The 25,183-nt window shown below is 32.5% G+C and overlaps 2 protein-coding genes and 1 long non-coding RNA gene across 4 annotated transcripts in view; all 3 read right to left on the bottom strand.

Moving 5' to 3' along the window:
* LOC134700525 (uncharacterized) overlaps positions 1–14,486 on the bottom strand; it is a 180,698-nt gene extending 166,212 nt beyond the window's left edge. Inside the window, exon 1 of the mRNA XM_063561912.1 lies at positions 14,392–14,486. Coding sequence (XP_063417982.1) covers positions 14,392–14,460 — 69 coding nt within the window. The 5' untranslated portion in view covers positions 14,461–14,486. The remainder of the gene's footprint in view (positions 1–14,391) is intronic.
* On the bottom strand, positions 14,471–18,853 carry LOC134700569 (kinase D-interacting substrate of 220 kDa-like). Its single transcript, XM_063561946.1, has 8 exons — positions 18,734–18,853; positions 18,121–18,171; positions 17,432–17,510; positions 16,752–16,864; positions 16,094–16,192; positions 15,440–15,538; positions 14,973–15,051; positions 14,471–14,496 (listed from the first exon to the last, which is right to left on the bottom strand). The coding sequence occupies exons 1-8, from the start codon at positions 18,851–18,853 to the stop codon at positions 14,471–14,473; spliced, it is 666 nt and encodes a 221-aa protein (XP_063418016.1).
* Positions 18,854–20,783: 1,930 nt separating this feature from the next.
* Positions 20,784–25,183, bottom strand: part of LOC134700526 (uncharacterized) — a 75,751-nt gene continuing 71,351 nt past the window's right edge. For both annotated transcript variants that reach the window (XR_010103916.1, XR_010103917.1), the window contains exons 4-6: positions 23,206–23,288; positions 22,945–22,968; positions 20,784–20,927 (exon numbers count right to left, since the gene is read on the bottom strand). This is a non-coding gene — a long non-coding RNA (uncharacterized LOC134700526). The remainder of the gene's footprint in view (positions 20,928–22,944; positions 22,969–23,205; positions 23,289–25,183) is intronic.

Below are 25,183 nucleotides of genomic sequence, written 5' to 3'. Positions count from 1 at the left end.
AAAATTTGATATGCCTAAGTACTTAAATAATTTAACAAGAGTGGACATGCTGAAATGTTTCGCCTTCTTTACTAACCATATTATGCTGGTCAATGTTGGTAGTCCTAAATATAAAGCTTTACTACAACTATCACATAAACTTAACATTATCCAAGAAAATGAGGTCAAAGTCAGATAAACCAAAAGAGGAATACATGTACACTTTACAGTCATTCAATACACTAAATATAGTTGACCTATTGCTTATAGTTTCTAAGAAAGACTTAACCATCACTAAACCATGGTTGACCAATGAACAATAAAATGAGGTCAAGGTCATAAGAACCATGCAAAGCAGACATGTACAACTTACAATCAATCTATGCATTACATATAGTTGACCTATTGCTTATAGAATCTAAGAAACAAACTGAACCCTGAAAACTTAACATTGACTAATGAACCACCAAAATGAGGTCAAGATCAGATGATACCTGCCAGACAGACATATACAGCTTACAATCCTTCCATACTACAACTATAGTTGACCAATTGCTTATAGTTTAAGAAAAAACGGACCAAAACAAAAAACTGAACACTGAGTAATGGACTGTGAAAATGAGGTCAAGGTTAAATGAAACCTGTGAGACTGACATGTACATCATGAAATATTTCCATACACCAAATATAGTTGACCTATTGCATATAGTATTAGAAAAAAGACCAAAACTCAAAAACTTAACTTTGACCACTGAACCATGAATATGAGGTCAAGGTAAGAAGACACCTGACATTTGGACATGTACACCTTACTATCATTCCATACACCAAATATAGTATACCTATTGCATAAAGTATAAGAAAAATAGACCAAAACACAAAAACTTAACTATAACCACTGAACCATGAAAATGAGGTCAAGGTCAGATGAAACCTGCCAGTTGGACATTTACACCTTACAACCCTTCCATACACCAAATATACAAGACTATTGCTTATAGTATCTGAGATATGGACTTGACCACCAAACCTTGTCCACTGATCCATAAAATGAAGTCGAGGTCAAGTGAAAATTGTGTGACGGGCATGAGGACCTTGCAAGGTACGCACATACCCAGTGATCCGGCGGTGGCGGCCTTAACTAACTTCTTAAAAGCTTTATATTTTAGAAGGTGGAAGACCTGGATGCTTCATATTTTGTGTTATGAAGTTTCCGACTGTCACATGTCCAGTGTCCTTGACCTAATTTTCATGGTTCAGAGACTACTTGAAAAAAAGTTTTTTGTAATGTTTATTTCTCTCTTATTATGAGTAATAGTATAACTTTATTTGGTATGTAGCTTCTTTTCGTGTGTATTTAAGTCTTAACGTCATCTAATAAACTATCGAGTTGACCTCCGAAGACCTCAAATGGTCATATAAGCAATATAAACATAATATATATATATAAATAGAAATGGAAATTTTAATAATTTTCTTAAACTATAATGTATTTCTACCAAACTTGGACAGGAGCTTACAAAAAAAATTCCTGTTTATCCGTATTTTACTTATAAATGGACTTAGTTTTTCTGCCAGTTCACTTAATATTCACTGTGGTTAAAATTTGAAAAAATTCAACAACTCTCTTAAACTATCCTGTATTTGTACCAAACTTGGACAGTAGCTTGTTTATGATCAAAAGCTAATATCTGGAAGGAAGTTTAATTCCTTTTTTTTTCGTATATTACTTACTAATGGACTAAGTTTTTATTCCAGTTAACATTGCATACAGTCTGCAGTTAAAGTTTTTAAAACATTTAAAATTTTATTAGATTTATAAACAGATAAAGTCGGCGAGACACTGGGTTCCGCGAAACCCTTATGAATTTTTCTGTCTTTCAGACCATAATGAACTCCTTTTCACAGAACATAAATATGAGAAATCAAAATTCATATTGTCCATGTTGTCAAAGAACAAATTTGATCATTCTTATGTTTCATTTTATTCCATCAATTTGACTTATTACTGACTGGAACGTGATCCAATGAATAAATTTTGATTTTAAATTACCTTTTCTCTCAGATGGCTCACCATGGAACATGAAGTTAACAATCAGGGCAAGTCCTCTCTGTCCCGGTTTCTTCTCATACCTATCATGCCTATCCTGAAAGATGTCATTATTATATTTAGAGATGTTGACCATTTTTTGTTATTTATAGTTTCTCTTAAAAATGTTGTTTCCCTAACTTATTCATGTTATTTGTATCTCATGTATATCTTGTCCTTTTGATGATTTTTGTCTGAAGAGTAACTCTCTTGTCTACTATAGCTTTTGTATAAAAAACACAAATAAGGGGCAACAATTGTCTTTCAGGTTTAACAATCTTATAAGGAGACAAATGACAATATAGACAAGATGATACCCAAAATCAACCAAAATTGTTAAAGGGAAACTTCGCAAAAAAATCAAAATTTGATAAATTGTCAATTATCATGATTATGGGCAATAATGCGTAAAAGGAGTCATCTGACAGTTTGATTTAAAATCCCGTACAACATAAGTAGTGGGATTCCATCTAGAAACTAGTAGGAATGTAGTAGGAATCTACCTATAATCAAAGATTCTATATAGAAAGTAGCTAGGCGGACAGGGAAAATTAACAAAATTCTGACTGGATTTTTTATTTTTTCACTAGCAAAATTCTACCATCTAGCAGGAATTTTAAAAGTCTGTATGGATTTTTTTCTGTTTTGAAAATCTTAAGTGGGAATTTGGACAGAAAAAAAATATTAGATTATTCATTTTCCTACTACAAGATTCCTACCAGAATTAATTTATTCCTACTAGAAAATCTTTCTACGTGGAATCTTTTTAATTATCTTAAAACTGGATTCCTGTTTGCAAATGACACACATTTTGCTGTGTTGAATGCAACCAAGTTCCAGTTCACAAATTCAAAAGTTGGAGGGTAGAAGAATGACAAGATGTGTTGAAACACTGCTGCAAGGGTCAAACAACTACATTATTGAAATATGAGAAAATATGGCTCATGTAAATTGAAGGTAATTTTTATACTTTTAAGATAAAATTTTGTATCTATTTGCCAATATATTTAGTAATCAGTTAATTCGACAATAGTGCACAATTTTACTCATTATTTGTTCATTACTCTTTAATTTCATCTAATCATTGCTAATCAACATTTTTGACCATCAACATATATAGCACAATTTCTAGCTTGGATATATCACAGTTTCCTCATACATTTCAAAAGTCAACTATTTTTTAAATGAATCCATTTCATGCATTTCCTTTGTTCTTTGTTGTTGAGATTCAAACTTAAATGATTGACTCAGTTGTCTATTTGTGAATATACACTTACATTTTGTATATTTTTAGATTCCAAACAGTACTAATGCTACTAGAAAATATTTTTTTCAATGTGGAATTTGGAAAAATTCCTACCAGGTTTTCAAGTAGGAATTTTATTTTCCCCCAAATTATTCCTGCTAATTTGAATATTCCTGGTAGGAATAAACAATATTCCTACTGAGAAATTTCTGCTAATTTAAATATATGGGCTATTTTCCGGGTGGATTCCTACAACTGTCTTACTAGAATTATTGAATATCACTCTTTTTTGGTAGGAATTTAATGCAATATTTTTTTCTGCCCTTGTCATTGATTAATGTTTAACTCAACTTTCAACACTACTTTTCTAATTCGTGGTAGTCAGTATTAAGTGGTGGAGAAGGCAGGAGCACCCTAAAAGAACCACCGACCCTAGTCTACCTCTGTTAATCATATATCTATTATGGTTTACCTAAACGGAAGTGTGCTATAATCATTGATAACAGATTTATGATTTCAATTACTCAAACAGCCTTCTTTAACTTTATGGGACCCTGAACGTAGGAAAAAGATTCAGATTTGGTTTCAGGGTTAGGTTAGGGTTTCAGTAGGTTTGGAATAGGGCTAGTGTTAATGTTAGGTTTAGTTTAAGGATGATGATTAGTTTACAAAATGTAGTACAGACATATATGGTTCCCTAAAGTACAGCTACCAATGCTTATAAATATAAATGTGACGATGGGAGAGATTTCCCTGCTTTTAAATATACAAATATCCGTAATTTTTGAATTTACAAAGGGACATAACTCAAGAAATGCAAAAGTGACTCTACCATTATTCAACCTTGATCTGTGCGTGGTGGTAATAAGCATTGTGTATAAGTTCTATAACATTCAGTTGAAGCAAAATAAAGTTAGATTGCAGAAACAGCAAATTTGAAAATCTGTCCACTGATAAAGGGACATAACTCGAGAACGATATATTAAAGTGACCCCATCCAAATTGAAACTTGATCTGTGTTTGGTGGAAATAAGCATTGTCTATAAACCTCATAACATTTCGTTGAAGCAAACAAAAGGAAGAGAGATAAACTAATTTTGGGACGTACAGACAGACGTATGAATAGACATACAGTCTTACAAGGGTGAACCTTAATGCCTCCTCCACATACCCAGCAGCATTAAAATCGATATATGATGTGTGTAAACTGTCATATTCCTGACTTGGTACAGGCATTTTCTTACCTAAGAAAATGGTGGATAACACCTGGCTTATCTGTCCCCCAAAAAATTATACAATGCAGCAAGAGTATTTGTGTTGAATGGAAACCATGGACCAAAACCTGTCTTACTGATTATTTTGCCTTGACCAAGTTTAATAGTTTTAAAGATAAAAAGCAGAAATGAAAAACAAACAAGAGGCTCAAACAAACTTGTATCGTTCACCTTGGCATTTTTGCTAACACTAAATTGGATTGATTACTTAATTCAATGATCAAGTAATTGCTGGTGTTTAATGCTATTTCAGTATTATTGGCTATATTGTGAAAATCAGTTTTTATTGGTGGAAGAAGCCTGAGTATCCTAAGCAAACCATGACCTTCGGCAGGTCAATTAAGATTGGAGTCAAATGCACCTCACAAGCTCAGTGTTGGATGCTATGCAACAAGATTATTTGGTGAAAATAGGAGGTAGGTAGATCTTGACCATCAACATTTTGCCCCCAACAGATTTTCTCCACCTATTGTGGTTTCAAGGATAAAGACAATTAATGCATTTTACCCTATGTACTATTTTAAGCCATGTCAGCCATCTTGGTTCAAGGGCCTGGTCATTGTACACATTTTTAAAACTAGATATCCTAATGATGATTGTGGACAAGTTTGGTTATTTGTCTTGGTAGTTTCAGAGGAGAAGATTTATGTAAAAGATTACAAAAATTGTAAAAAATTGACTATAAAAGGCAATAACTCCTTAAGGGTTGGTCATGTTGACTTATTTGTAGATCTTACTTTGCTGAACATTATTGCTGTTTACAGTTTATCTCTATCTATAATGATATTCAAGATAATAACCAAAAACGTAAAAATTTCCTTAAAATTACCAATTCAGGGGCAGCAACCCAACAATGGGTGTTCGCATTCATCTGAAAATTTCAGGAGAGATAGATCTTGACCTGATAAACATTTTTATCCCATGTCAGATTTACCCTAAATGCTTTGGTTTCACAAATATAAGCCAAAAAGTACATCTATGTTCTAATTTTAGCCATGGCGGCAATCTTGGTTGGTATGCCGGGTCAACGAACACATTTTTAAACTAGATACCCCAATGATGATTGTGGCCAAGTTTGGTTAAATTTGGCCCAGTAGTTTCAGAGGAGAAGATTTTTGTAAAATTTAACAACGGACGACTGACGCCAAGTGATGAGAAAAGCACACTAAGGGTGAGCTTAAAAGTATTACAAGGTTAGAACCCCCAAAAATAAATGACCTTAAATTAATCCAATTGAAATTGGTTAAAAGATTTGTATTTATTTTCAATTGAAGAGTTCTTGCTATTGCGCAATATTATACTGTGCAATTTAAGATTTCTTGCTATTGTGCAATACTGTGCAATTGAAGATTTCTTGCTAGTGTGCGATACTATGTTGTTGCGCAATATTGTGCTATTGCGTAATACTGGCCAATTGAAGATTTCTTGCTATTGCGCAATACTATGCAATTGAATATTTCTTGTTATTGCGCAATACTGTGCAATTTAAGATTTCTTGCTATTGCGTAATACTATGTTGCTGCGCAATACTGGCCAATTGAAGGTTTCTTGCTAATGCACAATACTGTGCAATTGAAGATTTCTTGCTATTGCACAATACTGTGCATTTGGAGATTTCTTGCTATTGTGCAATACAGTGCAATAGAAGATTTCTTGCAATTATGCAATACTTTGCAATTGAAGATTTCCTGCTATTGCACAAGACAGTGCAATTGAAGATTTCTTGCAATTGCATAATACTGTGCAATTGAAGATTTCTTGCTATTGTGCAATTGAAGATTTCTTGCTATTGTGCAATACTGTTATATTGTGCAATACTGTGCTATTGCTATTTTGCAATACTGTGCTATTGCACAATACTGTGCAATTGAAGATTTCTTGCTATTGCACAATACTGTGCAATTGGAGATTTCTTGCTATTGTGCAATACAGTGCAATAGAAGATTTCTTGCAATTATGCAATACTGTGCAATTGAAGATTTCCTGCTATTGCGCATACTGTGCAATTGAAGATTTCTTGCTATTGCGCAATACTGTGCAATTGAAGATTTCTTGCTTTTGCACAATACTGTGCAATGGAAGATTTCTTGCTATTGCACAATACTGTGCAATCATTTGAATTCAAAAATTTTGAAGAAAAAAAATATGAACGCCCCAAAAAATTGGAAAAAAAATCCCCCCAAACTTTTTGAACCCCCTCCCTCTTGGAGTAATTACCCTGAACCGAAATTAATCCCAGCTTTCCCTTTGTGGTATGGAACCTTGTAGTGCAATTTTAGAAAGATCTATACTGTCTAGAAACAAGAAAAATACTTTTTTGTGACCCCTTTTTTGTCCTTAATTCCTGAACCTTTGAAGCAATTACCCCCAAACTCAATCCCAGCCTTCCCTTTGTGATATGGAACCTTGTGGTACATTTTCTAAGAGATCTATACACTAACACAAAAGTTATTGTCCAGAAACAACAGAAATGCTAGTTTTTGGTCCCTTTTTAGCCCCTTGTTCCTAAACTGTTGGTACCATAACCCCCAAAAACTTTCATTTTGTTGTATTGAACCTTCTGGTGAAATTTCTAAGAGATCCATTCACTGAAACTAAAGTTATTGTCTGGAAACCAAATGTGTCTTCGGAAAACGCCGACGAAGACACCATAGCATTATACGACGCAAATTTTTTTGCGGCCATATAAAGTATGGTAAACTGATTATTTGCATGAATTTTTCAAAGTCCATGAAACAAAACTCTGCACAAAATCATCAGACTGGATCCAAATCTGAACTGGATCTGTAATTTGTCATGGTGGAACTATATATGAATATAAATATGAATCCATATATCTTCATGATCTTCAAGCAAGATAAAAATAAATGCGAAAAAAGATGATTACTTGCCGGTCAAAGGACCATAACTTTGCACAAAATCATGAGACCGGAACAAAATCTAAAGTTGATATGTAATTTGTCATGGTTAAACTATATACCAGATATCATATCAATATCTTCAAGCATGACGAAAATAAAAGTGGAAAACTGATTACTTGCATGAATTTTCTAAGTCAAAGGACCATAAGTTGCACAAAATCATGAGACAGGAACAAAATATGAACTAGATAAGTAATTTGTCATGGTTTAACAATATACCAGATATCTAAAAAAAACTGGAGGATCTAAAGAGCCTGTGTCGCTCACCTTGGTCTATGTGCATATTAAACAAAGGACACAGATGGATTCATGAAAAAATTGTGTTTTGGTGATGGTGATGTGTTTGTAGATCTTACTTTACTTAAAATTCTTGCTACTTACAATTTCCTCTATCTATATAGACTTGGCCCTTTAGATACAGAGGAAAACATTTACAAAAAATTACCAAATTAATGAAAATTGTTAAAATTGACTATAAAGGGCAATTACTCCATAAGGGGTCAACTGACCATTTTGGTCATGTTGACTTACTATTAGATCTTACTTTGCTGAACATTATTGCTGTTTACAGTTTATCTCTATCTATAATAGTACACTTGGGTAAAGCTGATGACCGTAACTGCATTCACGGTCATCCCAAGATGTCGGATGAAAAATTAGGTCAGTTTCTGTATTGTCTGTTAAAGTGTTTCTATATCATTTTCTTTACAAATCATACATTGAAAGGATGTAAATTTATAAAAGAATCACTCGGAAATCCCTTATTACTTCCGAGACAATGATAATAAATTGCATATTTCTCGTAAACAAATGAAATATTTATTGATAACGACGTTATTTTTAATTTTAACACAAATTGACAGCGATACGACGAAAATTTCAAGAAACATGAATGTGTCATTAGTACACGGATGCCTCATGCACCTACACTGTCATTTTCTATGTTTAGTGGACTGGGATAAAACTGTAATTTGGCATTAGAATTAAAAAGATCATACCATAGGGAAAATGTGTACTAAGTTTCAATTTTATTTAACTTGAAGCTGGACAAACGGACAAACAAACGGACGAACAGACGAACGTACGCACAGACCAGAAAAACAAAATGCCAATAAATGGAGCATTAAAAACATTTATAATACATACGAATATTTGGTAATCAAGCCCATGTGTATGGTTCCAGAGGACTTAGTTTGTCTTGATATATGCAGGCGGAAACACTTTTAAAATAGAACAAAAGAATCGAAGCTCTTTGTTTATCGAGAAAGCGATAAATGTTTACTGTAATGATTCAGTGGCGGATCCCTCCCTTTTTTTTGACGATCAATGCATTTGAATAGGGACATGTGGTCGGAACCCCCTTTCTGGGTTGGGACCCCCTTTTTGAAATGGCTGGATCCGCCCCTGTGTTTAATATAGTAACAAAATTTTAAAAAGTTAATAGAAACAACAAATAAAACGACAATTTTCTTCTCAATTACGAAGTGTTTTATTTTGAAAACACCATTTGCATAAGTTTTCAATGTATCTATTACATAGTAATGCAAAACAATAAGATATTAAGTCGACGACATGGGTATCTATAAGTAGGGTGTAGAAAATGCATAACCTCCGATTTTTTTGATTTTTTTTTACCAAGAACGGAGAACATATCAATCTTTTAGTTCAGAAGTTTTTTTGTGTCTGCCCTTCCATTGTGTGAATCAAGAAAAAATTCCCCAAATAGGTAACGATTGTATGGAAAAAAGAAAATCGAGCGCACCTTTTTATGTTAGGGCATGTTTGAGGTGTATATTTTGTCTTTAATACGTACAAAACAAGAGTATTTGATATCAAATCTCGCTTCAGATTCTAACATCAAAACTACAGGTTGACGTTATAACGTAAAAAAATGACACTACGAAAAGATGAAATATATGGGTCAAGTGAAATACCTATCTAACAGGTCGAGAACTCTAGATTTTCTGACGTCAGAATATATTTGCATAGTAATTTCCAAACACAAGGCAAATATGGCCTTGAAAAACTGACCAATCGACTCAATGAACTACAATGCATTGTGGGCTACTACGAGTAAACTACTACTTAAAACACGTGGAATTAGTGGGAAAACAGTCAACTAATATATTGTCTGGGACTCTCATTACCAAAGTTTTTATTCTGCAAATATATTTAATGTAAAATATATACTGTAAATTCAGAAATTAATGCGAGGTTTTTATTATTGCGAAAAATGCAACTGAGTTGTAAACGCAATAATTTAAACTCGCATTTTGAAATATTTTATATGAATTTAACAGGATTTATTAGCACGCAATAATTTCTGAATTTACAGTAACGTAAACTTCAATTTGCATGCTCAGATTAAAAAAATATTGTTTATTGGCTTCACGATTCGACTTTCTTTTTCGGCTTGCAAAAGTAGTTGAACCGGTTTTGTGCATTGTTATGAATTGAACCTGCATTTATTTCACGACATGACACAGTGAAATATCCAATTAAGTGACCATTGTCCAGTAAGAAAATCATTGAGCTCTTTTAAACCTGTATAATGTCATTCCAAAATCATTTCTGCCTAGAAAAACACGAAACCTTTCATTGCAACACTTCTTTCTGTACTGAATGTGTATTTTTTTGAATCAGGACCTGAACTAATAGTAAGAACATCATAATATTCAGTATGCTAAGAATAAGTGTTATGAAAGCGGCAGGGGCGGATACAGCCATTTTAAAAAGGGGGTTCTAACCCTGGACAAAACTACATGTCCCCATCCAAATGCACTGATCGTCCAAAAAGAAGGGGGTCCACCCCCCGGAACCTCCGCCCCCTGGATCCGCCACTGAGCGGGTACGGTATATAGCTCAATACATTTTTTATAGTTTCATCCATCGAGAATATCCGTTTGTTGCTAATTTTATCCCAAAATATACCTCAGAGGTTTTTTTTTATTGTTCGGCTGCTGTTCTGTTGACATATGTAAAATATCTCCAATATTAAAAGTCTCTGGATCATAGTGGGTGCCATATTACCTATTATTTTTTTCTAAAACGTGCTTTGTATATAGGAATAAGAAGATGAGGTATGAGTGCCAAATGAGATATCTTTCCAACAAAGACATAATTTAGTAAAGTTAGCAGTCATAGGTGCAATGCTGAGAAGTAAGCTATTAATGACCCTAAAATTACTTGTGTAAAACAATCCAAACAAAAAAAAACAAAAAAAAAAACCCGGTCAAATTAAATATATAAAAGGACAAGAAATCTATCCCATAAAAAAAGATATATTGTATAGGAGCATGTATTTCAGTGGTTGTCGTTTGTTTATGTGTTACATATTTGTTTTGCGTTTTTTTTTTTTTTAATATATAATTAAGGCACAAAACATATCAAATTTTCCACCTTGTCGCACATACATACGGTTAAATCATTACAGCTTATTTCCTAATGCATGTAGAGCAAAACTTTGTTAGCTTGCTTGATTTGTTTGTTTATTGTACAAAATATAAAATATACAAGTTAAACTATGCCTATATATATATTGTTTAAAAATGTCAATCTTTTTTTCGAGGCTTGTATAAACAACTATACAAACAAAGCAAGCAAGCCAACAAAAGTTTTACTTTGCAGGTATAAGAAATCAGCTGTAATGATTTTATTCAGTTTGGCAAATTTCCGAGCCCGTTAAAAAACAAACAAACTGAAACTACAGTTGCTGACTTCACTACCTTCAAAACAAAGGGAACAGTATTAAGGCATTGCGAAAAACAACTATTTCATCAAATAAATTTAAGTTGGATATTCCTATGATATTCCTTTTTATATTGGATACAAACTTATTAAGTCAACTGCAGACACTTTGTAGTCAAAGTGTTTCAACTGAGGTACTACACAGGCGTCAAAAGGCGTCATTATGGAGTAAGGGGGGTGGCGTCAAAAGGCGTCATTATGGAGGAAAGGGTTAATAAACGACTGCGGGAGACCAAATTTTAAAAGAGCTTCATACATAAATGACCAAGACTTAAAGAATGTTTAATTTATAAGATATCTCTCCTGAAGTATCTTGGTTTTGTGGCTTTTAATTTCTTAGTTTTATATTTATTTATATTTTTTAACTTATTTTCTACTTGATTCATTCTAAGTGTAAGCATTTGTAATTTAACACCATATGTACCTGTAAGTATTCCATCACTTCTTTATACTGTTCTTGTTTACTCTCTGCTGCTAGATCATATGGAGTCTTACCCTGAAATGCAGACAAATCTTTATATTACTTTCATCTGATAACTACAAAAAAGACTTTTGTAACACATAAATTACAACTAGAAAGACCAGTAGCAGCTGAGTGTTTTATTTTATTTTTACATATGCTAACCATATCATTTTCGTTCATTAAATAAATCTCTTCAGACAACATTCAGATTATTTTTCACAATTTTTTGAAGACTTTAAATAGGCTTTTAACTTTTCTTTATAAAGCATGTGAATAAAAGCTCCATCTGTCTTTGTTATTTTCTTAACATTATGCCGAGTTCTTTATATTTTAACACCCCGTTATTTTCTATTTTTTATATTTCTGCAACTCATTATTTTAATATCAATTTTTTTTTAATTTCTCTCTATTCTCAAAGATCTCATGTTTTTCTTCTTCCATTCATGTTTTTCTCATCTGTATACTTGATTGATCCACATCCTCCTATATCTGTATACCCCATCTATACCCTCCTATATCTGTATACCCCATCTATACCCTCCTATATCTGTATACCCCTTCTATACCCTCCTATATCTGTATACCCCATCTTTACCCTCCTATATCTGTATACCCCATCTATACCCTCCTATATCTGTATACCCCATCCACACCCTCTATAGCTGTATACCCCATCCCCACCCTCCTATATCTGTATTCCCCATCTATACCTCCTATATCTGTATACCCCATCTTTACCCTCCTATATCTGTATACCCCATCTATACCCTCCTATATCTGTATACCCCATCCACACCCTCTATATCTGTATACCCCATCTATACCCTCCTATATCTGTATAACCCATCCACACCCTCTATATCTGTATACCCCATCCACACCCTCCTATATCTGTATACCCCATCCACACCCTCCTATATCTACCCCATCCCCACCCTCCTATATCTGTATACCCCATCTATACCCTCCTATATCTGTATACCTCATCTATACCCTCCTATATCTGTATACCTCATCTATACCCTCCTATATCTGTATCCCCAATATATCCCTCTTAAATCTGTATACCCCATCTATACCCTCCTATAACTGTATACCCCATCCCCACCCTCCTCTATCTGTATACCTCCTATATCTGTATACCCAATCCCCACCCTCCTATATCTGTTTACCCCATCCACACCCTCCTATATCTGTATACCCCATCTATACCCTCCTATATCTGTATACCCCATCTATACCCTCCTATATCTGTATACCCAATCTATACCCTCCTATATCTGTATAACACATCCCCACCCTCCTATATATGTATACCCCATCCAAACCCTTCTATATCTGTATACCCAATCAATAACCTTCTATATCTGTATACCCCGTCCACACCCTCCTATATCTGTATACCCCATCCACACACTCCTATATCTGTATACCCCATCTATACCCTCCTATATCTGTATACCCCATCCACACCCTCCCATATCTGTATACCAAATCAATAACCTTCTATATCTGTATACCCCGTCCACACCCTCCTATATCTGTATACCCCATCCACACCCTCCTATATCTGTATACCCCCTCCAAACCCTTCTATATCTGTATATACCCAACCATACCCTCCTATATCTGTATCCCCCATCCACACCCTCCTATATATGTATACCCCATCCACACTCTTCCATATCTGTATACCCCATCCACATCCTTCTATATCTGTATACCTCAACCACATCCTCCTATATCTGTATACCCTATCCACACCTCCTATATCTGTATACCCAATCCACACCCTCCTATATCTGTTTATCCCATCTACACCCTCCTATATCTGTATACCCCATCCACACCCTCCTATATCTGTATACCCAATCCACACCCTCCTATATATGTATCCCCCATCCACACCCTCCTATATCTGTATACCCTATCCACACCCATTTATATCTGTATACCCTGGCCTTACCCTTCTATATCTGTATACCCTATCCATACCCTCCTATATCTGTATACCCCATCCACACCTTCCTATATCTGTATATCTCATCCACATCCTCCTATATCTGTATACCCCATCCACACCCTCCTATATATGTATACCCCATCCACACCCTCCTATATATGTATACCCCATCCATCCACAACCTCCTATATCTGTATACCCCATCCACACCCTCCTATATATGTATACCCCATCCACACCCTCCTATATATGTATACCCCATCCATCCACAACCTCCTATATCTGTATACCCCATCCACACCCTCCTATGTCTGTATACCCCATCCCCACCCTCCTATATCTGTATACCTCATCCACACCTTCCTATATCTGTATACCTCATCCACACCTTCCTATATCTGTATACCCCATCCCCACTATATTTGTATACCTATCCACACCCTCCTATATCTGTATACCCCATCCACACCCTCCTATATCTGTATACCCCATCCACAACCTCCTATATCTGTATACCCCATCCCCACCCTCCTATATTTGTATACCTATCCACACCTTCCTATATCTGTATACCCCATCCACAACCTCCTATATCTGTATACCCCATCCACACCCTCCTTTAAAACTTTTTCATATTTTAAGTTCAATTCAATTGATCATATGACTTACACTATAGTCTTGAAAAAAATCCATTTGACCAAACTATTACCTGACGTGTTGTAACTAAGGGACTGGCACCTCGTTCTACCAGACATCTTGTGGTCTGTAGATATCCCATCTCAGCAGCCTTATGTAAAGCTGTGTATCCATTGATCTATAATATAACCAAATAACATGTAACTATAATGTACAATACTTTGTAATCAATATCAATAATATACAACATATCCTACAACTTACATCAAAACTTGTCTGATAAACTGGACAATGTTGTGTAATAAATATAAACAAAATATATATCACATGAATCAGTGGTCAAAACTGAATAAAATGACCAGTCACACTTGTATTTATATTGTATATAAACAATAAATAAACATGTTTTGTTGTGAAATGTCAAAACTTCCATAAAACCTGAAATCTAAAAAAATATTTTTTTCAAGAAATGTGTAAAATAATTATATCAATGGATTCAGTAGAACAAAACAAGTAAAATGAGACCCCACTTTATATGATTCTTACAAATATTTGTTTATTAAACCTGTCTAATTAACAACATGATTTAAGTGTAGATTAATAGTAATGTGATCAGACTAAGTAGATAACATACATCTGTGATGTCGATCTTACATCCTTTATCAATGAGAAGACGACAGACCTCCAGGCCTCCATACCTGGCAGCCCTCATTAATGCTGTCTCTCCATCTCTCTGGAATAATACAACTGACATCAAAACTTGCCTGATAAACTGGACAATGTTGTGTAATAAATATAAACAAAATTTATATCACATGAATCAGTGGTCAAAACTGAATAAAATGACCAGTCACACTTCTATTTATATTGTATATAAACAATAAATAAACATGTTTTGTTGTGAAATGTCAAAACTTCCATTAAACCTGATATCTTAAAAAAATATTTTTTTCAAGAAATGTGTAAAATAATTATATCAATGGATTCAGTAGAACAAAACAAGCAAAATGAACCCCACTTTATATGATTCTTACACATATTTGTTTATTAAAACTGTCTAATTAACAACATGATTTAGTGTAGATTAATAGTAATGTGATCAGACTAAGTAGATAACATACATCTGTGGTGTTGATCTTACATCCTGTATCAATGAGGAGACTACAGATCTCCAGGTCTCCTCTCTGGGCAGCCCATATTAATGCTGTCACTCTCCAATCCTGGAATAATACAACTGACATCAAAACTTGTCTGATAAACTGGACAATGTTGTGTAATAAATATAAACTAAATATATATCACATGAATCAGTGGTCAAAACTAAATAAAATGACCAGTCACACTTGTATTTATATTGTATATAAACAATAAATAAACATGTTTTGTTGTGAAATGTTAAATCTTTCATTAAACCTGATATCTTAAAAATTTTTTTTTCAAGAAATGTGTAAAATAATTATATCAATGGATTCAGTAGAACAAAACAAGTAAAATGAGACCCCACTTTATATAATTATTACAAATATTTGTTCATTAAAACTGTCTAACAACAGGAATTAGTGTAGATTCAGTATAATTGTTCATTTTAATAAAAAAAATATTTTTCAAGAAACATGAAAAGAGGTTATAATTTCTGATTCAGAACAATAAACTGAGTAAAATGAGACCCCACTTGATATAATTATTACAAATATTTGTTCATTAAAACTGTCTAATTAACAACATGATTTTATGTAGATTAATAGTAATGTGATCAGACTAAGTAGATTACATACATGTGTGATGTCGATCTTACATCCTCTATCAATGAGAAGCTGACAGATCTCCAGGCGTCCTCCCTCGGCAGCTAACATTAATGCTGTATCTCCTCTATCCTGGAATAATACAACTGACATCAAAACTTGTCTGATAAACTGGACAATGTTGTGTAATAAATATAAACAAAATATATATCACATGAATCAGTGGTCAAAACTAAATAAAATGACCAGTCACACTTGTATTTATATTGTATATAAACAATAAATAAACATGTTTTGTTGTGAAATGTTAAATCTTTCATTAAACCTGATATCTTAAAAAAATTTTTTTCAAGAAATGTGTAAAATAATTATATCAATGGATTCAGTAGAACAAAACAAGTAAAATGAGACCCCACTTTATATAATTATTACAAATATTTGTTCATTAAAACTGTCTAATTAACAACAGGAATTAGTGTAGATTCAGTATAATTGTTCATTTTAATAAAATATTTTTTTTTCAAGAAACATGAAAAGAGGTTATAATTTCTGATTCAGAACAATAAACTGAGTAAAATGAGACCCCACTTGATATAATTATTACAAATATTTGTTCATTAAAACTGTCTAATTAACAACATGATTTTATGTAGATTAATAGTAATGTGATCAGACTAAGTAGATAACATACTGTTGCTGTGTCGATCTTACATCCTGTATCAATGAGGAGACGACAGATCTCCAGCTCTCCTCCCATGGCAGCTGTCATTAATGCTGTCAATCCACCCTCCTGGAATAATACAACTGACATCAAAACTTGTCTGATAAACTGGACAATGTTGTGTAATAAATATAAACAAAATATATATCACATGAATCAGTGGTCAAAACTGAATAAAATGACCAGTCACACTTGTATTTATATTGTATATAAACAATAAATAAACATGTTTTGTTGTGAAATGTCAAAACTTCCATAAAACCTGATATCTTAAAAAAATATTTTTTTCAAGAAATGTGTAAAATAATTATATCAATGGATTCAGTAGAACAAAACAAACAAAATGAGACCCCACTTTATATGATTCTTACACATATTTGTTTATTAAAACTGTCTAATTAACAACAGGAATTAGTGTAGATTCAGTATAATTGTTCATTTTAATAAAATATTTTTTTTTTAAGAAACATGAAAAGGAGTAATATTTTCTAATTCAGAACAATAATATGAGTAAAATGAGACCCCACTTTATATAATTATTACAAATATTTGTTCATTAAACCTGTCTAATTAACAACATGATTTAGTGTAGATTAATAGTAATGTGATCAGACTAAGTAGATAACATACATGTGTGATGTCGATCTTACATCCTGTATCAATGAGGAGACGACAGATCTCCAGGTGTCCTCCCTCGGCAGCAAACATTAATGCTGTCACTCCATCCTCCTGGAATAATACAACTGACATCAAAACTTGTCTGATAAACTGGACAATGTTGTGTAATAAATATAAACAAAATATATATCACATGAATCAGTGGTCAAAACTGAATAAAATGACCAGTCACACCTGTATTTATATTGTATATAAACAATAAATAAACATGTTTTGTTGTGAAATGTCAAAACTTCCATAAAACCTGATATCTTAAAAAAATATTTTTTTCAAGAAATGTGTAAAATAATTATATCAATGAATTCAGTAGAACAAAACAAGTAAAATGAGACCCAACTTTATATGATTCTTACACATATTTGTTCATTAAAACTGTCTAATTAACAACAGGAATTAGTGTAGATTCAGTATAATTGTTCATTTTAATAAAATATTTTTTTTTTTAAGAAACATGAAAAGGAGTAATATTTTCTAATTCAGAACAATAATATGAGTAAAATGAGACCCCACTTGATATAATTATTACAAATATTTGTTCATTAAACCTGTCTAATTAACAACATGATTTCGTGTAGATTAATAGTAATGTGATCAGACTAAGTAGATAACATACATTTGTGATGTCGATCTTACATCCTGTATCAATGAGGAGACGACAGACCTCCAGGTGTCCTCCCTCGGCAGCAATCATTAATGCTGTCTGTCCATTAACCTGGAATAATACAACTGACATCAAAACTTGTCTGATAAACTGGACAATGTTGTGTAATAAATATAAACAAAATATATATCACATGAATCAGTGGTCAAAACTGAATAAAATGACCAGTCACACTTGTATTTATATTGTATATAAACAATAAATAAACATGTTTTGTTGTGAAATGTCAAAACTTCCATAAAACCTGATATCTTAAAAAAATATTTTTTTCAAGAAATGTGTAAAATAATTATATCAATGGATTCAGTAGAACAAAACAAACAAAATGAGACCCCACTTTATATGATTCTTACACATATTTGTTCATTAAAACTGTCTAATTAACAACAGGAATTAGTGTAGATTCAGTATAATTGTTCATTTTAATAAAATATTTTTTTTTTTAAGAAACATGAAAAGGAGTAATATTTTCTAATTCAGAACAATAATATGAGTAAAATGAGACCCCACTTTATATAATTATTACAAATATTTGTTCATTAAACCTGTCTAATTAACAACATGATTTCGTGTAGATTAATAGTAATGTGATCAGACTAAGTAGATAACATACATCTGTGATGTCGATCTTACATCCTTTATCAATGAGGAGACGACAGATCTCCAGGTGTCCCCACATGGCAGCTATCATTAATGCTGTCACTACATCCTCCTGGAATAATACAACTGACATCAAAACTTGTCTGATAAACTGGACAATGTTGTGTAATAAATATAAACAAAATATATATCACATGAATCAGTGGTCAAAACTAAATAAAATGACCAGTCACACTTTGTATTTATATTGTATAAAACAATAAACAAACATGTTTTGTTGTGAAATGTCTAAACTTCCATTAAACCTGATTTCTTTAAAAAAAAAATTTTTTTCAAGAAATGTGTAAAATAATTATATCAATGGATTCAGTAGAACAAAACAAGTAAAATGAGACCCCACTTTATATAATTATTACAAATATTTGTTCGTTAAACTGTCTTATTAACAACAGGATTTAAGTGTAGATTCAGTATAATTATTCAACTGTCATGTTAATTTTTTTTTTAAGAAATGAATAAAATATTTATATCAATGGATTCATTAAAATTCTCTGAGTAAAATAACATCTCACTTTATATGATCCTAACAAGAATTTGTTAATATAATGATTAAATCTGTCTGATTAACATGATTCAGAATAATGATCAATTTTTTAAAAAGTAACTTTTTCAAAGAAATATGAAAAATAGTTACATTTCCTGATTTAGTACAAGGAGACAAACAAAATGAGACCCCACTTTATATGATTCTTGTCTAATTAACAATATAATTTTGTATATATTAAGGAATGTGGTCAAAGTGAAGCAATAACATACATGTGTGATATTTGTTTTACTTCCGCTGTTAAACCTTGGTGTAAAAAATGGTCTTGTAAAGAACTTTATCAACTATAATTATTATATATAAACAAAAACAATTAACGAAAAAAAAATTTTCTCTCATTAAAACTGTTAAATTAAAAACAGATTTTTATTTAATATCGAATTCAGTATAATGATATACATATCAGTTTCCATACAGATTTATAGATTATCATTGGTTATCTCAACAAGATTAATTTTCTCGCTTGAGCCAGTCACGGCGAAAGCGAGAAAAGCAATCTAGTTGAGATCACCAATGATAATCTGTTTATCGCTATTTTACCTATGACAACGTTGTCAATTTCATGTCAATTTCATTAGCAACGCCACGTTGCTCCTTAGTTTCTAGCAATACATTTCCATCTCAAGTGAGTAGCATGGTATGAAAATTATCACAAAAAAATATCAAAGGAAAAATGCTCAAAATAGCGATAAATATTATTATATTATTTCAGAAGTAACTTGCAGTTATGTGTTTTATACTGCTAATGTACAATCTGTTATGTTCTGGAGTAACATGTAGTTGTGTGTTTTATACTGCTGGTGTACAATCTGTTATGTTCTGAAGTAACTTCTTGTTATGCGTTTTATACTGCTGATGTACAATCTGTTATGTTCTGAAGTAACCTGTGGTTGAGTGTTTTATACTGCTTATGTACAATCTGTTATGTTCTGATGTAACTTGTTATGTGTTTTATACCACTAATGTACAATCTGTTATGTTCTGAAGTAATTTGTAGTTGTGTGTTTTATATTTCTTATGTACAATTTGTTCTGTTCTGAAGTAACTTGTAGTTGTGTGTTTAATACTGCTTGTGTACAATTTGTTATGTTCTGAAGTAATTTTTAGAACTTTGTTTGTTTTATACTGCTTATGTACAATCTGTTATGTTCTGAAGCAACTTGTTTTTTATTTTTTATACTTCTGTTATTATAGTTCTAAAGTAAATTGTTGTCGTGTGTTTATGTACAATATTCAACATTTTGTAGTTACTTGTAGTTTTCACTGTTTCACTGTGCTTTAATTTTAAGTTACATGTAGTTTTGTGTCTTTTTTTTTGTTCATGTACCATAAAATGCAGTATCTTCAAATGATTTTTCTATGAATTATTAAAATAAGGTAGTTCTGAATGTGACTATTTTACTTACATCTTGATAATCAATGTCTGCACCATTCTGTAGGCTTAATTTTAAGGCTTCTGTATCTCCCTTCACAGCAGCTGTAGTAAGTTTCTGTAAGTATAACATAGAAATTACATTTAATCTTGATAATCAATGTCTGCACCATTCTGTAGACATAATTTTAAGGCTTCTATATCTCTATTCCCAGCAGCTGTAGTAAGTTTCTGTCAAAAAACAGACAGAGAGGAATTCTTTAAATATCATAAAATTGTAGGGATTTATGCATTTTATATTATCAAGAAAAACACCAAGAGTGCACACACTGAAATGTCTCGCCTTCTTTACTAATCATTGATATTATGTTGATAGTCCTAAATAAAAAGCTTTATCACAACTGTCACATAAACTTAACATTAACTAAGAAAACTAAACATTGACCAATGAACCATGAAAATGAGGTCAAGGCATGTACATCCAAACAACAGATATAGTTGACCTATTGGTTATAGTCTAAGAAAACCACACCAAAACACAAAAACTTAACACTGAGCAATGAACCGTGAAAATGAGGTCAAGGTCAAATAAAACCTGTGCGATTGACATATACATCAAAGAATATTTCCATACAGCAAATATAGTTGACATATATTGCATAATGTATTAAATAAAAAGACCAAAACTCAAAAACTGAACTTTGACCACTGAACCATGAAAATGAGGTCACGGTCAGATGACACCTGCCAGCTAGACATGTACACCTTACAATCATTCATACACCAAATATGGTAGACCTATTGCATACAGTATAAGAAAAACAGACCAAAACACAAAAACCTTACTGTAACCACTGAACCATGAAAATGAGTTCAAGGTCAGATAACACCTGTCAGTTGGAAATATACATTTTACAGTCCTTCCATACACTGAATATATACTAGATCTATTGCTTATAGTATCTGAGATATGGACCTGACCACCAAAACTTAACCTTGTTCACTGATTCATGAAATGAGGTCGAGGTCAAGTGAAAACTGTCTAACGGGCATGAAGACCTTGTAAGGTACACACATACCAAATATAGTAATCCTATTAATTCTAATAAGAGAGAATTTAACATTACAAAAAACATTTTTTTCAAGTAGTCACTGAACCATGGAAATGAGGTCAAGGACATTGGACATGTGACTGACGAAAACTTCATAACATTAGGCATCTATATACAAAGTATGAAGCATCCAGGTCTTCAACCTTCTAAAATATGAAGCTTTTAAGACATTAGCCGCCGTCGGATCACTATCCCTATGTCGAGCTTTCTGCGACTTAAGTCGCAGGCTCGACAAAAATTGTTAACCTTCAAAAAATTATTTTTTTATAGAATCATGAACTAGATTTGGCATATCCTTGATTTTTCTTTCTTGTAGTGTTTTCTGGACTTTGACCTTTGTCCTTTTAAAGACATGTAATACACTTAGCCCTTTAGTTGCCCCTACTTTTGTCCTTTTGGAGACATGTAGTTGTGTTTCATTCACTTAGTCCTTTAATTGCCTTTTGAAGACATGTAATTGTGTTTCATTCACTTAGTCCTTTGATTGCCTTTTGAAGACATGTAATTGTGTTTCATTCACTTAGTCCTTTAATTGCCTTTTGAAGACATGTAATTGTGTTTCATTCACTTAGTCCTTTAATTGCCCCTTGGAACTGACTCATCCTTTTTTATATCAACTAGTAGAAATCTCTCTATTAACTTACATAAAGAGATACATATATAAATGTATGTAGACTGAATAAATGTAGATGTGGGATATAATAAAGCAATAAGACTGTAACCTAACAAGACAAAAAGTGTGTTGTATCAGTCGGCTCTTTATACCATAAAATAGATTGGTCTTATTCAACTCACATGAACTTAACAATGGCAAGGGGGGATAACTTCTGTATTATTTTTTTTTATGTAGAAAAATTGTCCCAATATTTTTTTCAAATAACTCTAAAGACCTACTTAGAGTTACAAATAAACAAGGAGTATGAAGGTACTACATAAATAATACACTATCTCCCACCACTCACTTTTAGAATCTTTATTTTACCTTCCACCTTGCTTTGTCCCAGTTTTGTATTTTTTTGTTTTTGGAATTAGTTTGGTAGTTCACTTAGAATTCTACTAGTTTTTACTTGTATCTAATTGTACACTAATGGGGAACAAAACTACAAATGACAAGAAGACTATTAAGTAAATCTTACCTCATTCCAACTTTCCATTATAGCCTAAAAATAGAAAAGTAAAGTTATATTTAATATATACTGTTGAGGTTTAATTGAGGTATTTGTGTTATTGTCAATTGAAAAAAACATGATCACTAAAAAATACTGACCTAATATTTCTATCTTCTTATTTCATTCAAATAATATATAATAGCATTGAAACAGTCATTTATCTCAACTTTTCTGCACTATTTAAAGTTAATGAACTGAATTCTAAACCTTAAAAATCTAATCACATACCTGAATGAGGTACAAATGTATTCTACAAGCAGGATGTGACTCTTTCCATCAAACACCAGAACATGTATTGCACTTTCCCAGATCTAAAAATTTCAAGTTTTATTTACCAGCATTAAGACACACATAAAGAACAATATTAAATATCATATTGCAGCTTCTCAAAACACTTTCTATGATCAACTATTCCAATCACATTAAATTCAATCATTTTTTATTCTGTATGTGCCTGTCGAAAGACAGGACCTATAACGTAGTAGATGTAGTTAGAAGCTGTGTACCATATTTGTTTTTCCTTCATTGTTGTAGTACAGAGTAGGCTGTTGATGTTTTCTTTTGAAATGTTTCACATTTTATCATACCATGTCTTTTTATAGATGATCATATGGTATGGGTTTTGGCTTTTGCTCATTGTTGAAGGCTATTGGACGACCTGTAATTGTTTATATCTTTGTCCTATGGTCTAGGAATAATTGTATCATTGTTAATCATACCACACCTCCTTAGGTAACTTCAAACTAGACAAATAGACTTGTGTCGCTGCATGCAAGTGATAGGCCATTTCTGGAATCATGTCTTTCACCGGAAAATATCCTCAATTTCGCACCCTTTTGTGACATCATTTACCAGATAGAAGGCGGGCCTGTATCCCTGCTCTATTAAAGTTTCAAGCATTTTCAGAATCGTCATTCTGCAGAGTAGTTTAGAAATAATTTATTTTCCGTAAGTACGCAATCTTAATTCCCATACCACTTAAGGGAGGGTCACCAACTTATTAAATTTTAATTTTCCAAATATTTTGTGCAATATACGATCAAACTTTTTCACCCGTTCGCTCAACATGTGTTGGAAGTGACGATGCCTACATTTTAGTTATGTGGTGATGGAAGTCATATGACAGATTCAACTAACTACCGTATCCCGGAACTGGCCTATTGAGGCAACATATTCACTGAGGCATAAATGATCATTCCCTTAAATCATTAATTATAAAGCCAAGAAAACTTTCATGAAAATGTTCTTTGTACAATGCACAACAGAAACTACAAGAATGTGTCCATAGTCATGATAGTACATGGATGCCCCACTAACACTATCATTTTCTATGTTCAGTGGACTGTGAAATTGGGGTCAAAACTCATAGGCAACATGTGTAAGAAGTTTCAAGTTGATAGGACTTCAACTTCATCAAAAAATATCTTGACAAAAAGCTTTAACCTGAAGTGGGACAGACGCATTTTCTATGTTCAGTGGACCGTGAAATGGATTCAGCTCTATATTTGGATTGTGATTAAATAGTTGACACAGCATAGGTTTCTGACACAGAATGAATGTGGTCTAATGAACTTAAAATATTTGTTTGCCTTTGAGCAATTCACTATGCTGTTGAATATTAATCCTCTCAAAAAAATGTTTGAAGAAATTTTCTTTTTATTTATGAAATCTGAAATGAGAAAAATTTAATCCCCCCCCCATTTTTTTTTCACATCCCCCTTTCTCTTTTCCCAAAACTAATCTCAATTCAAATTTCTAATGGAGTTTGCAACAATAACTACTCATTTAAATACATCATAAAATATTAAAATGTAAAATAAAGTGCTTGTTATCACTGAATGGTAAAGATTGTTTTAATTTATCAGTTGGTAGTTAAAGTGAATATACATTGTATATTGTATAAAACAATGATTTAAGTTGATTCAACTACTATTTTGGACAAAGAAAGATAACTCCAATTGAAAATTTCTTGCTATTGCATAATATTGTGCAATTAGATATTTCTTGCTATTGCACACTACTGTGCAATTGAAAATATTTGCTATTGCACAATACTGTGCAATTGAAGATTTCGTGCTATTGCGCAATACTGTGCAATTGAAAATATCTTGCTATTGCACAATACTGTGCAATTGAAGATTCCTTGCTATTGCTGAATACTGTGCAATTGAAAATTTCTTGCTATTGCACAATACTTAATATAATA

Source organism: Mytilus trossulus, unplaced genomic scaffold (assembly GCF_036588685.1).
Source record: "Mytilus trossulus isolate FHL-02 unplaced genomic scaffold, PNRI_Mtr1.1.1.hap1 h1tg000158l__unscaffolded, whole genome shotgun sequence".
Classification (NCBI taxonomy): Eukaryota; Metazoa; Mollusca; class Bivalvia; order Mytilida; family Mytilidae; genus Mytilus; species Mytilus trossulus.
This window is presented reverse-complemented; position numbering and strand designations above follow the sequence as displayed.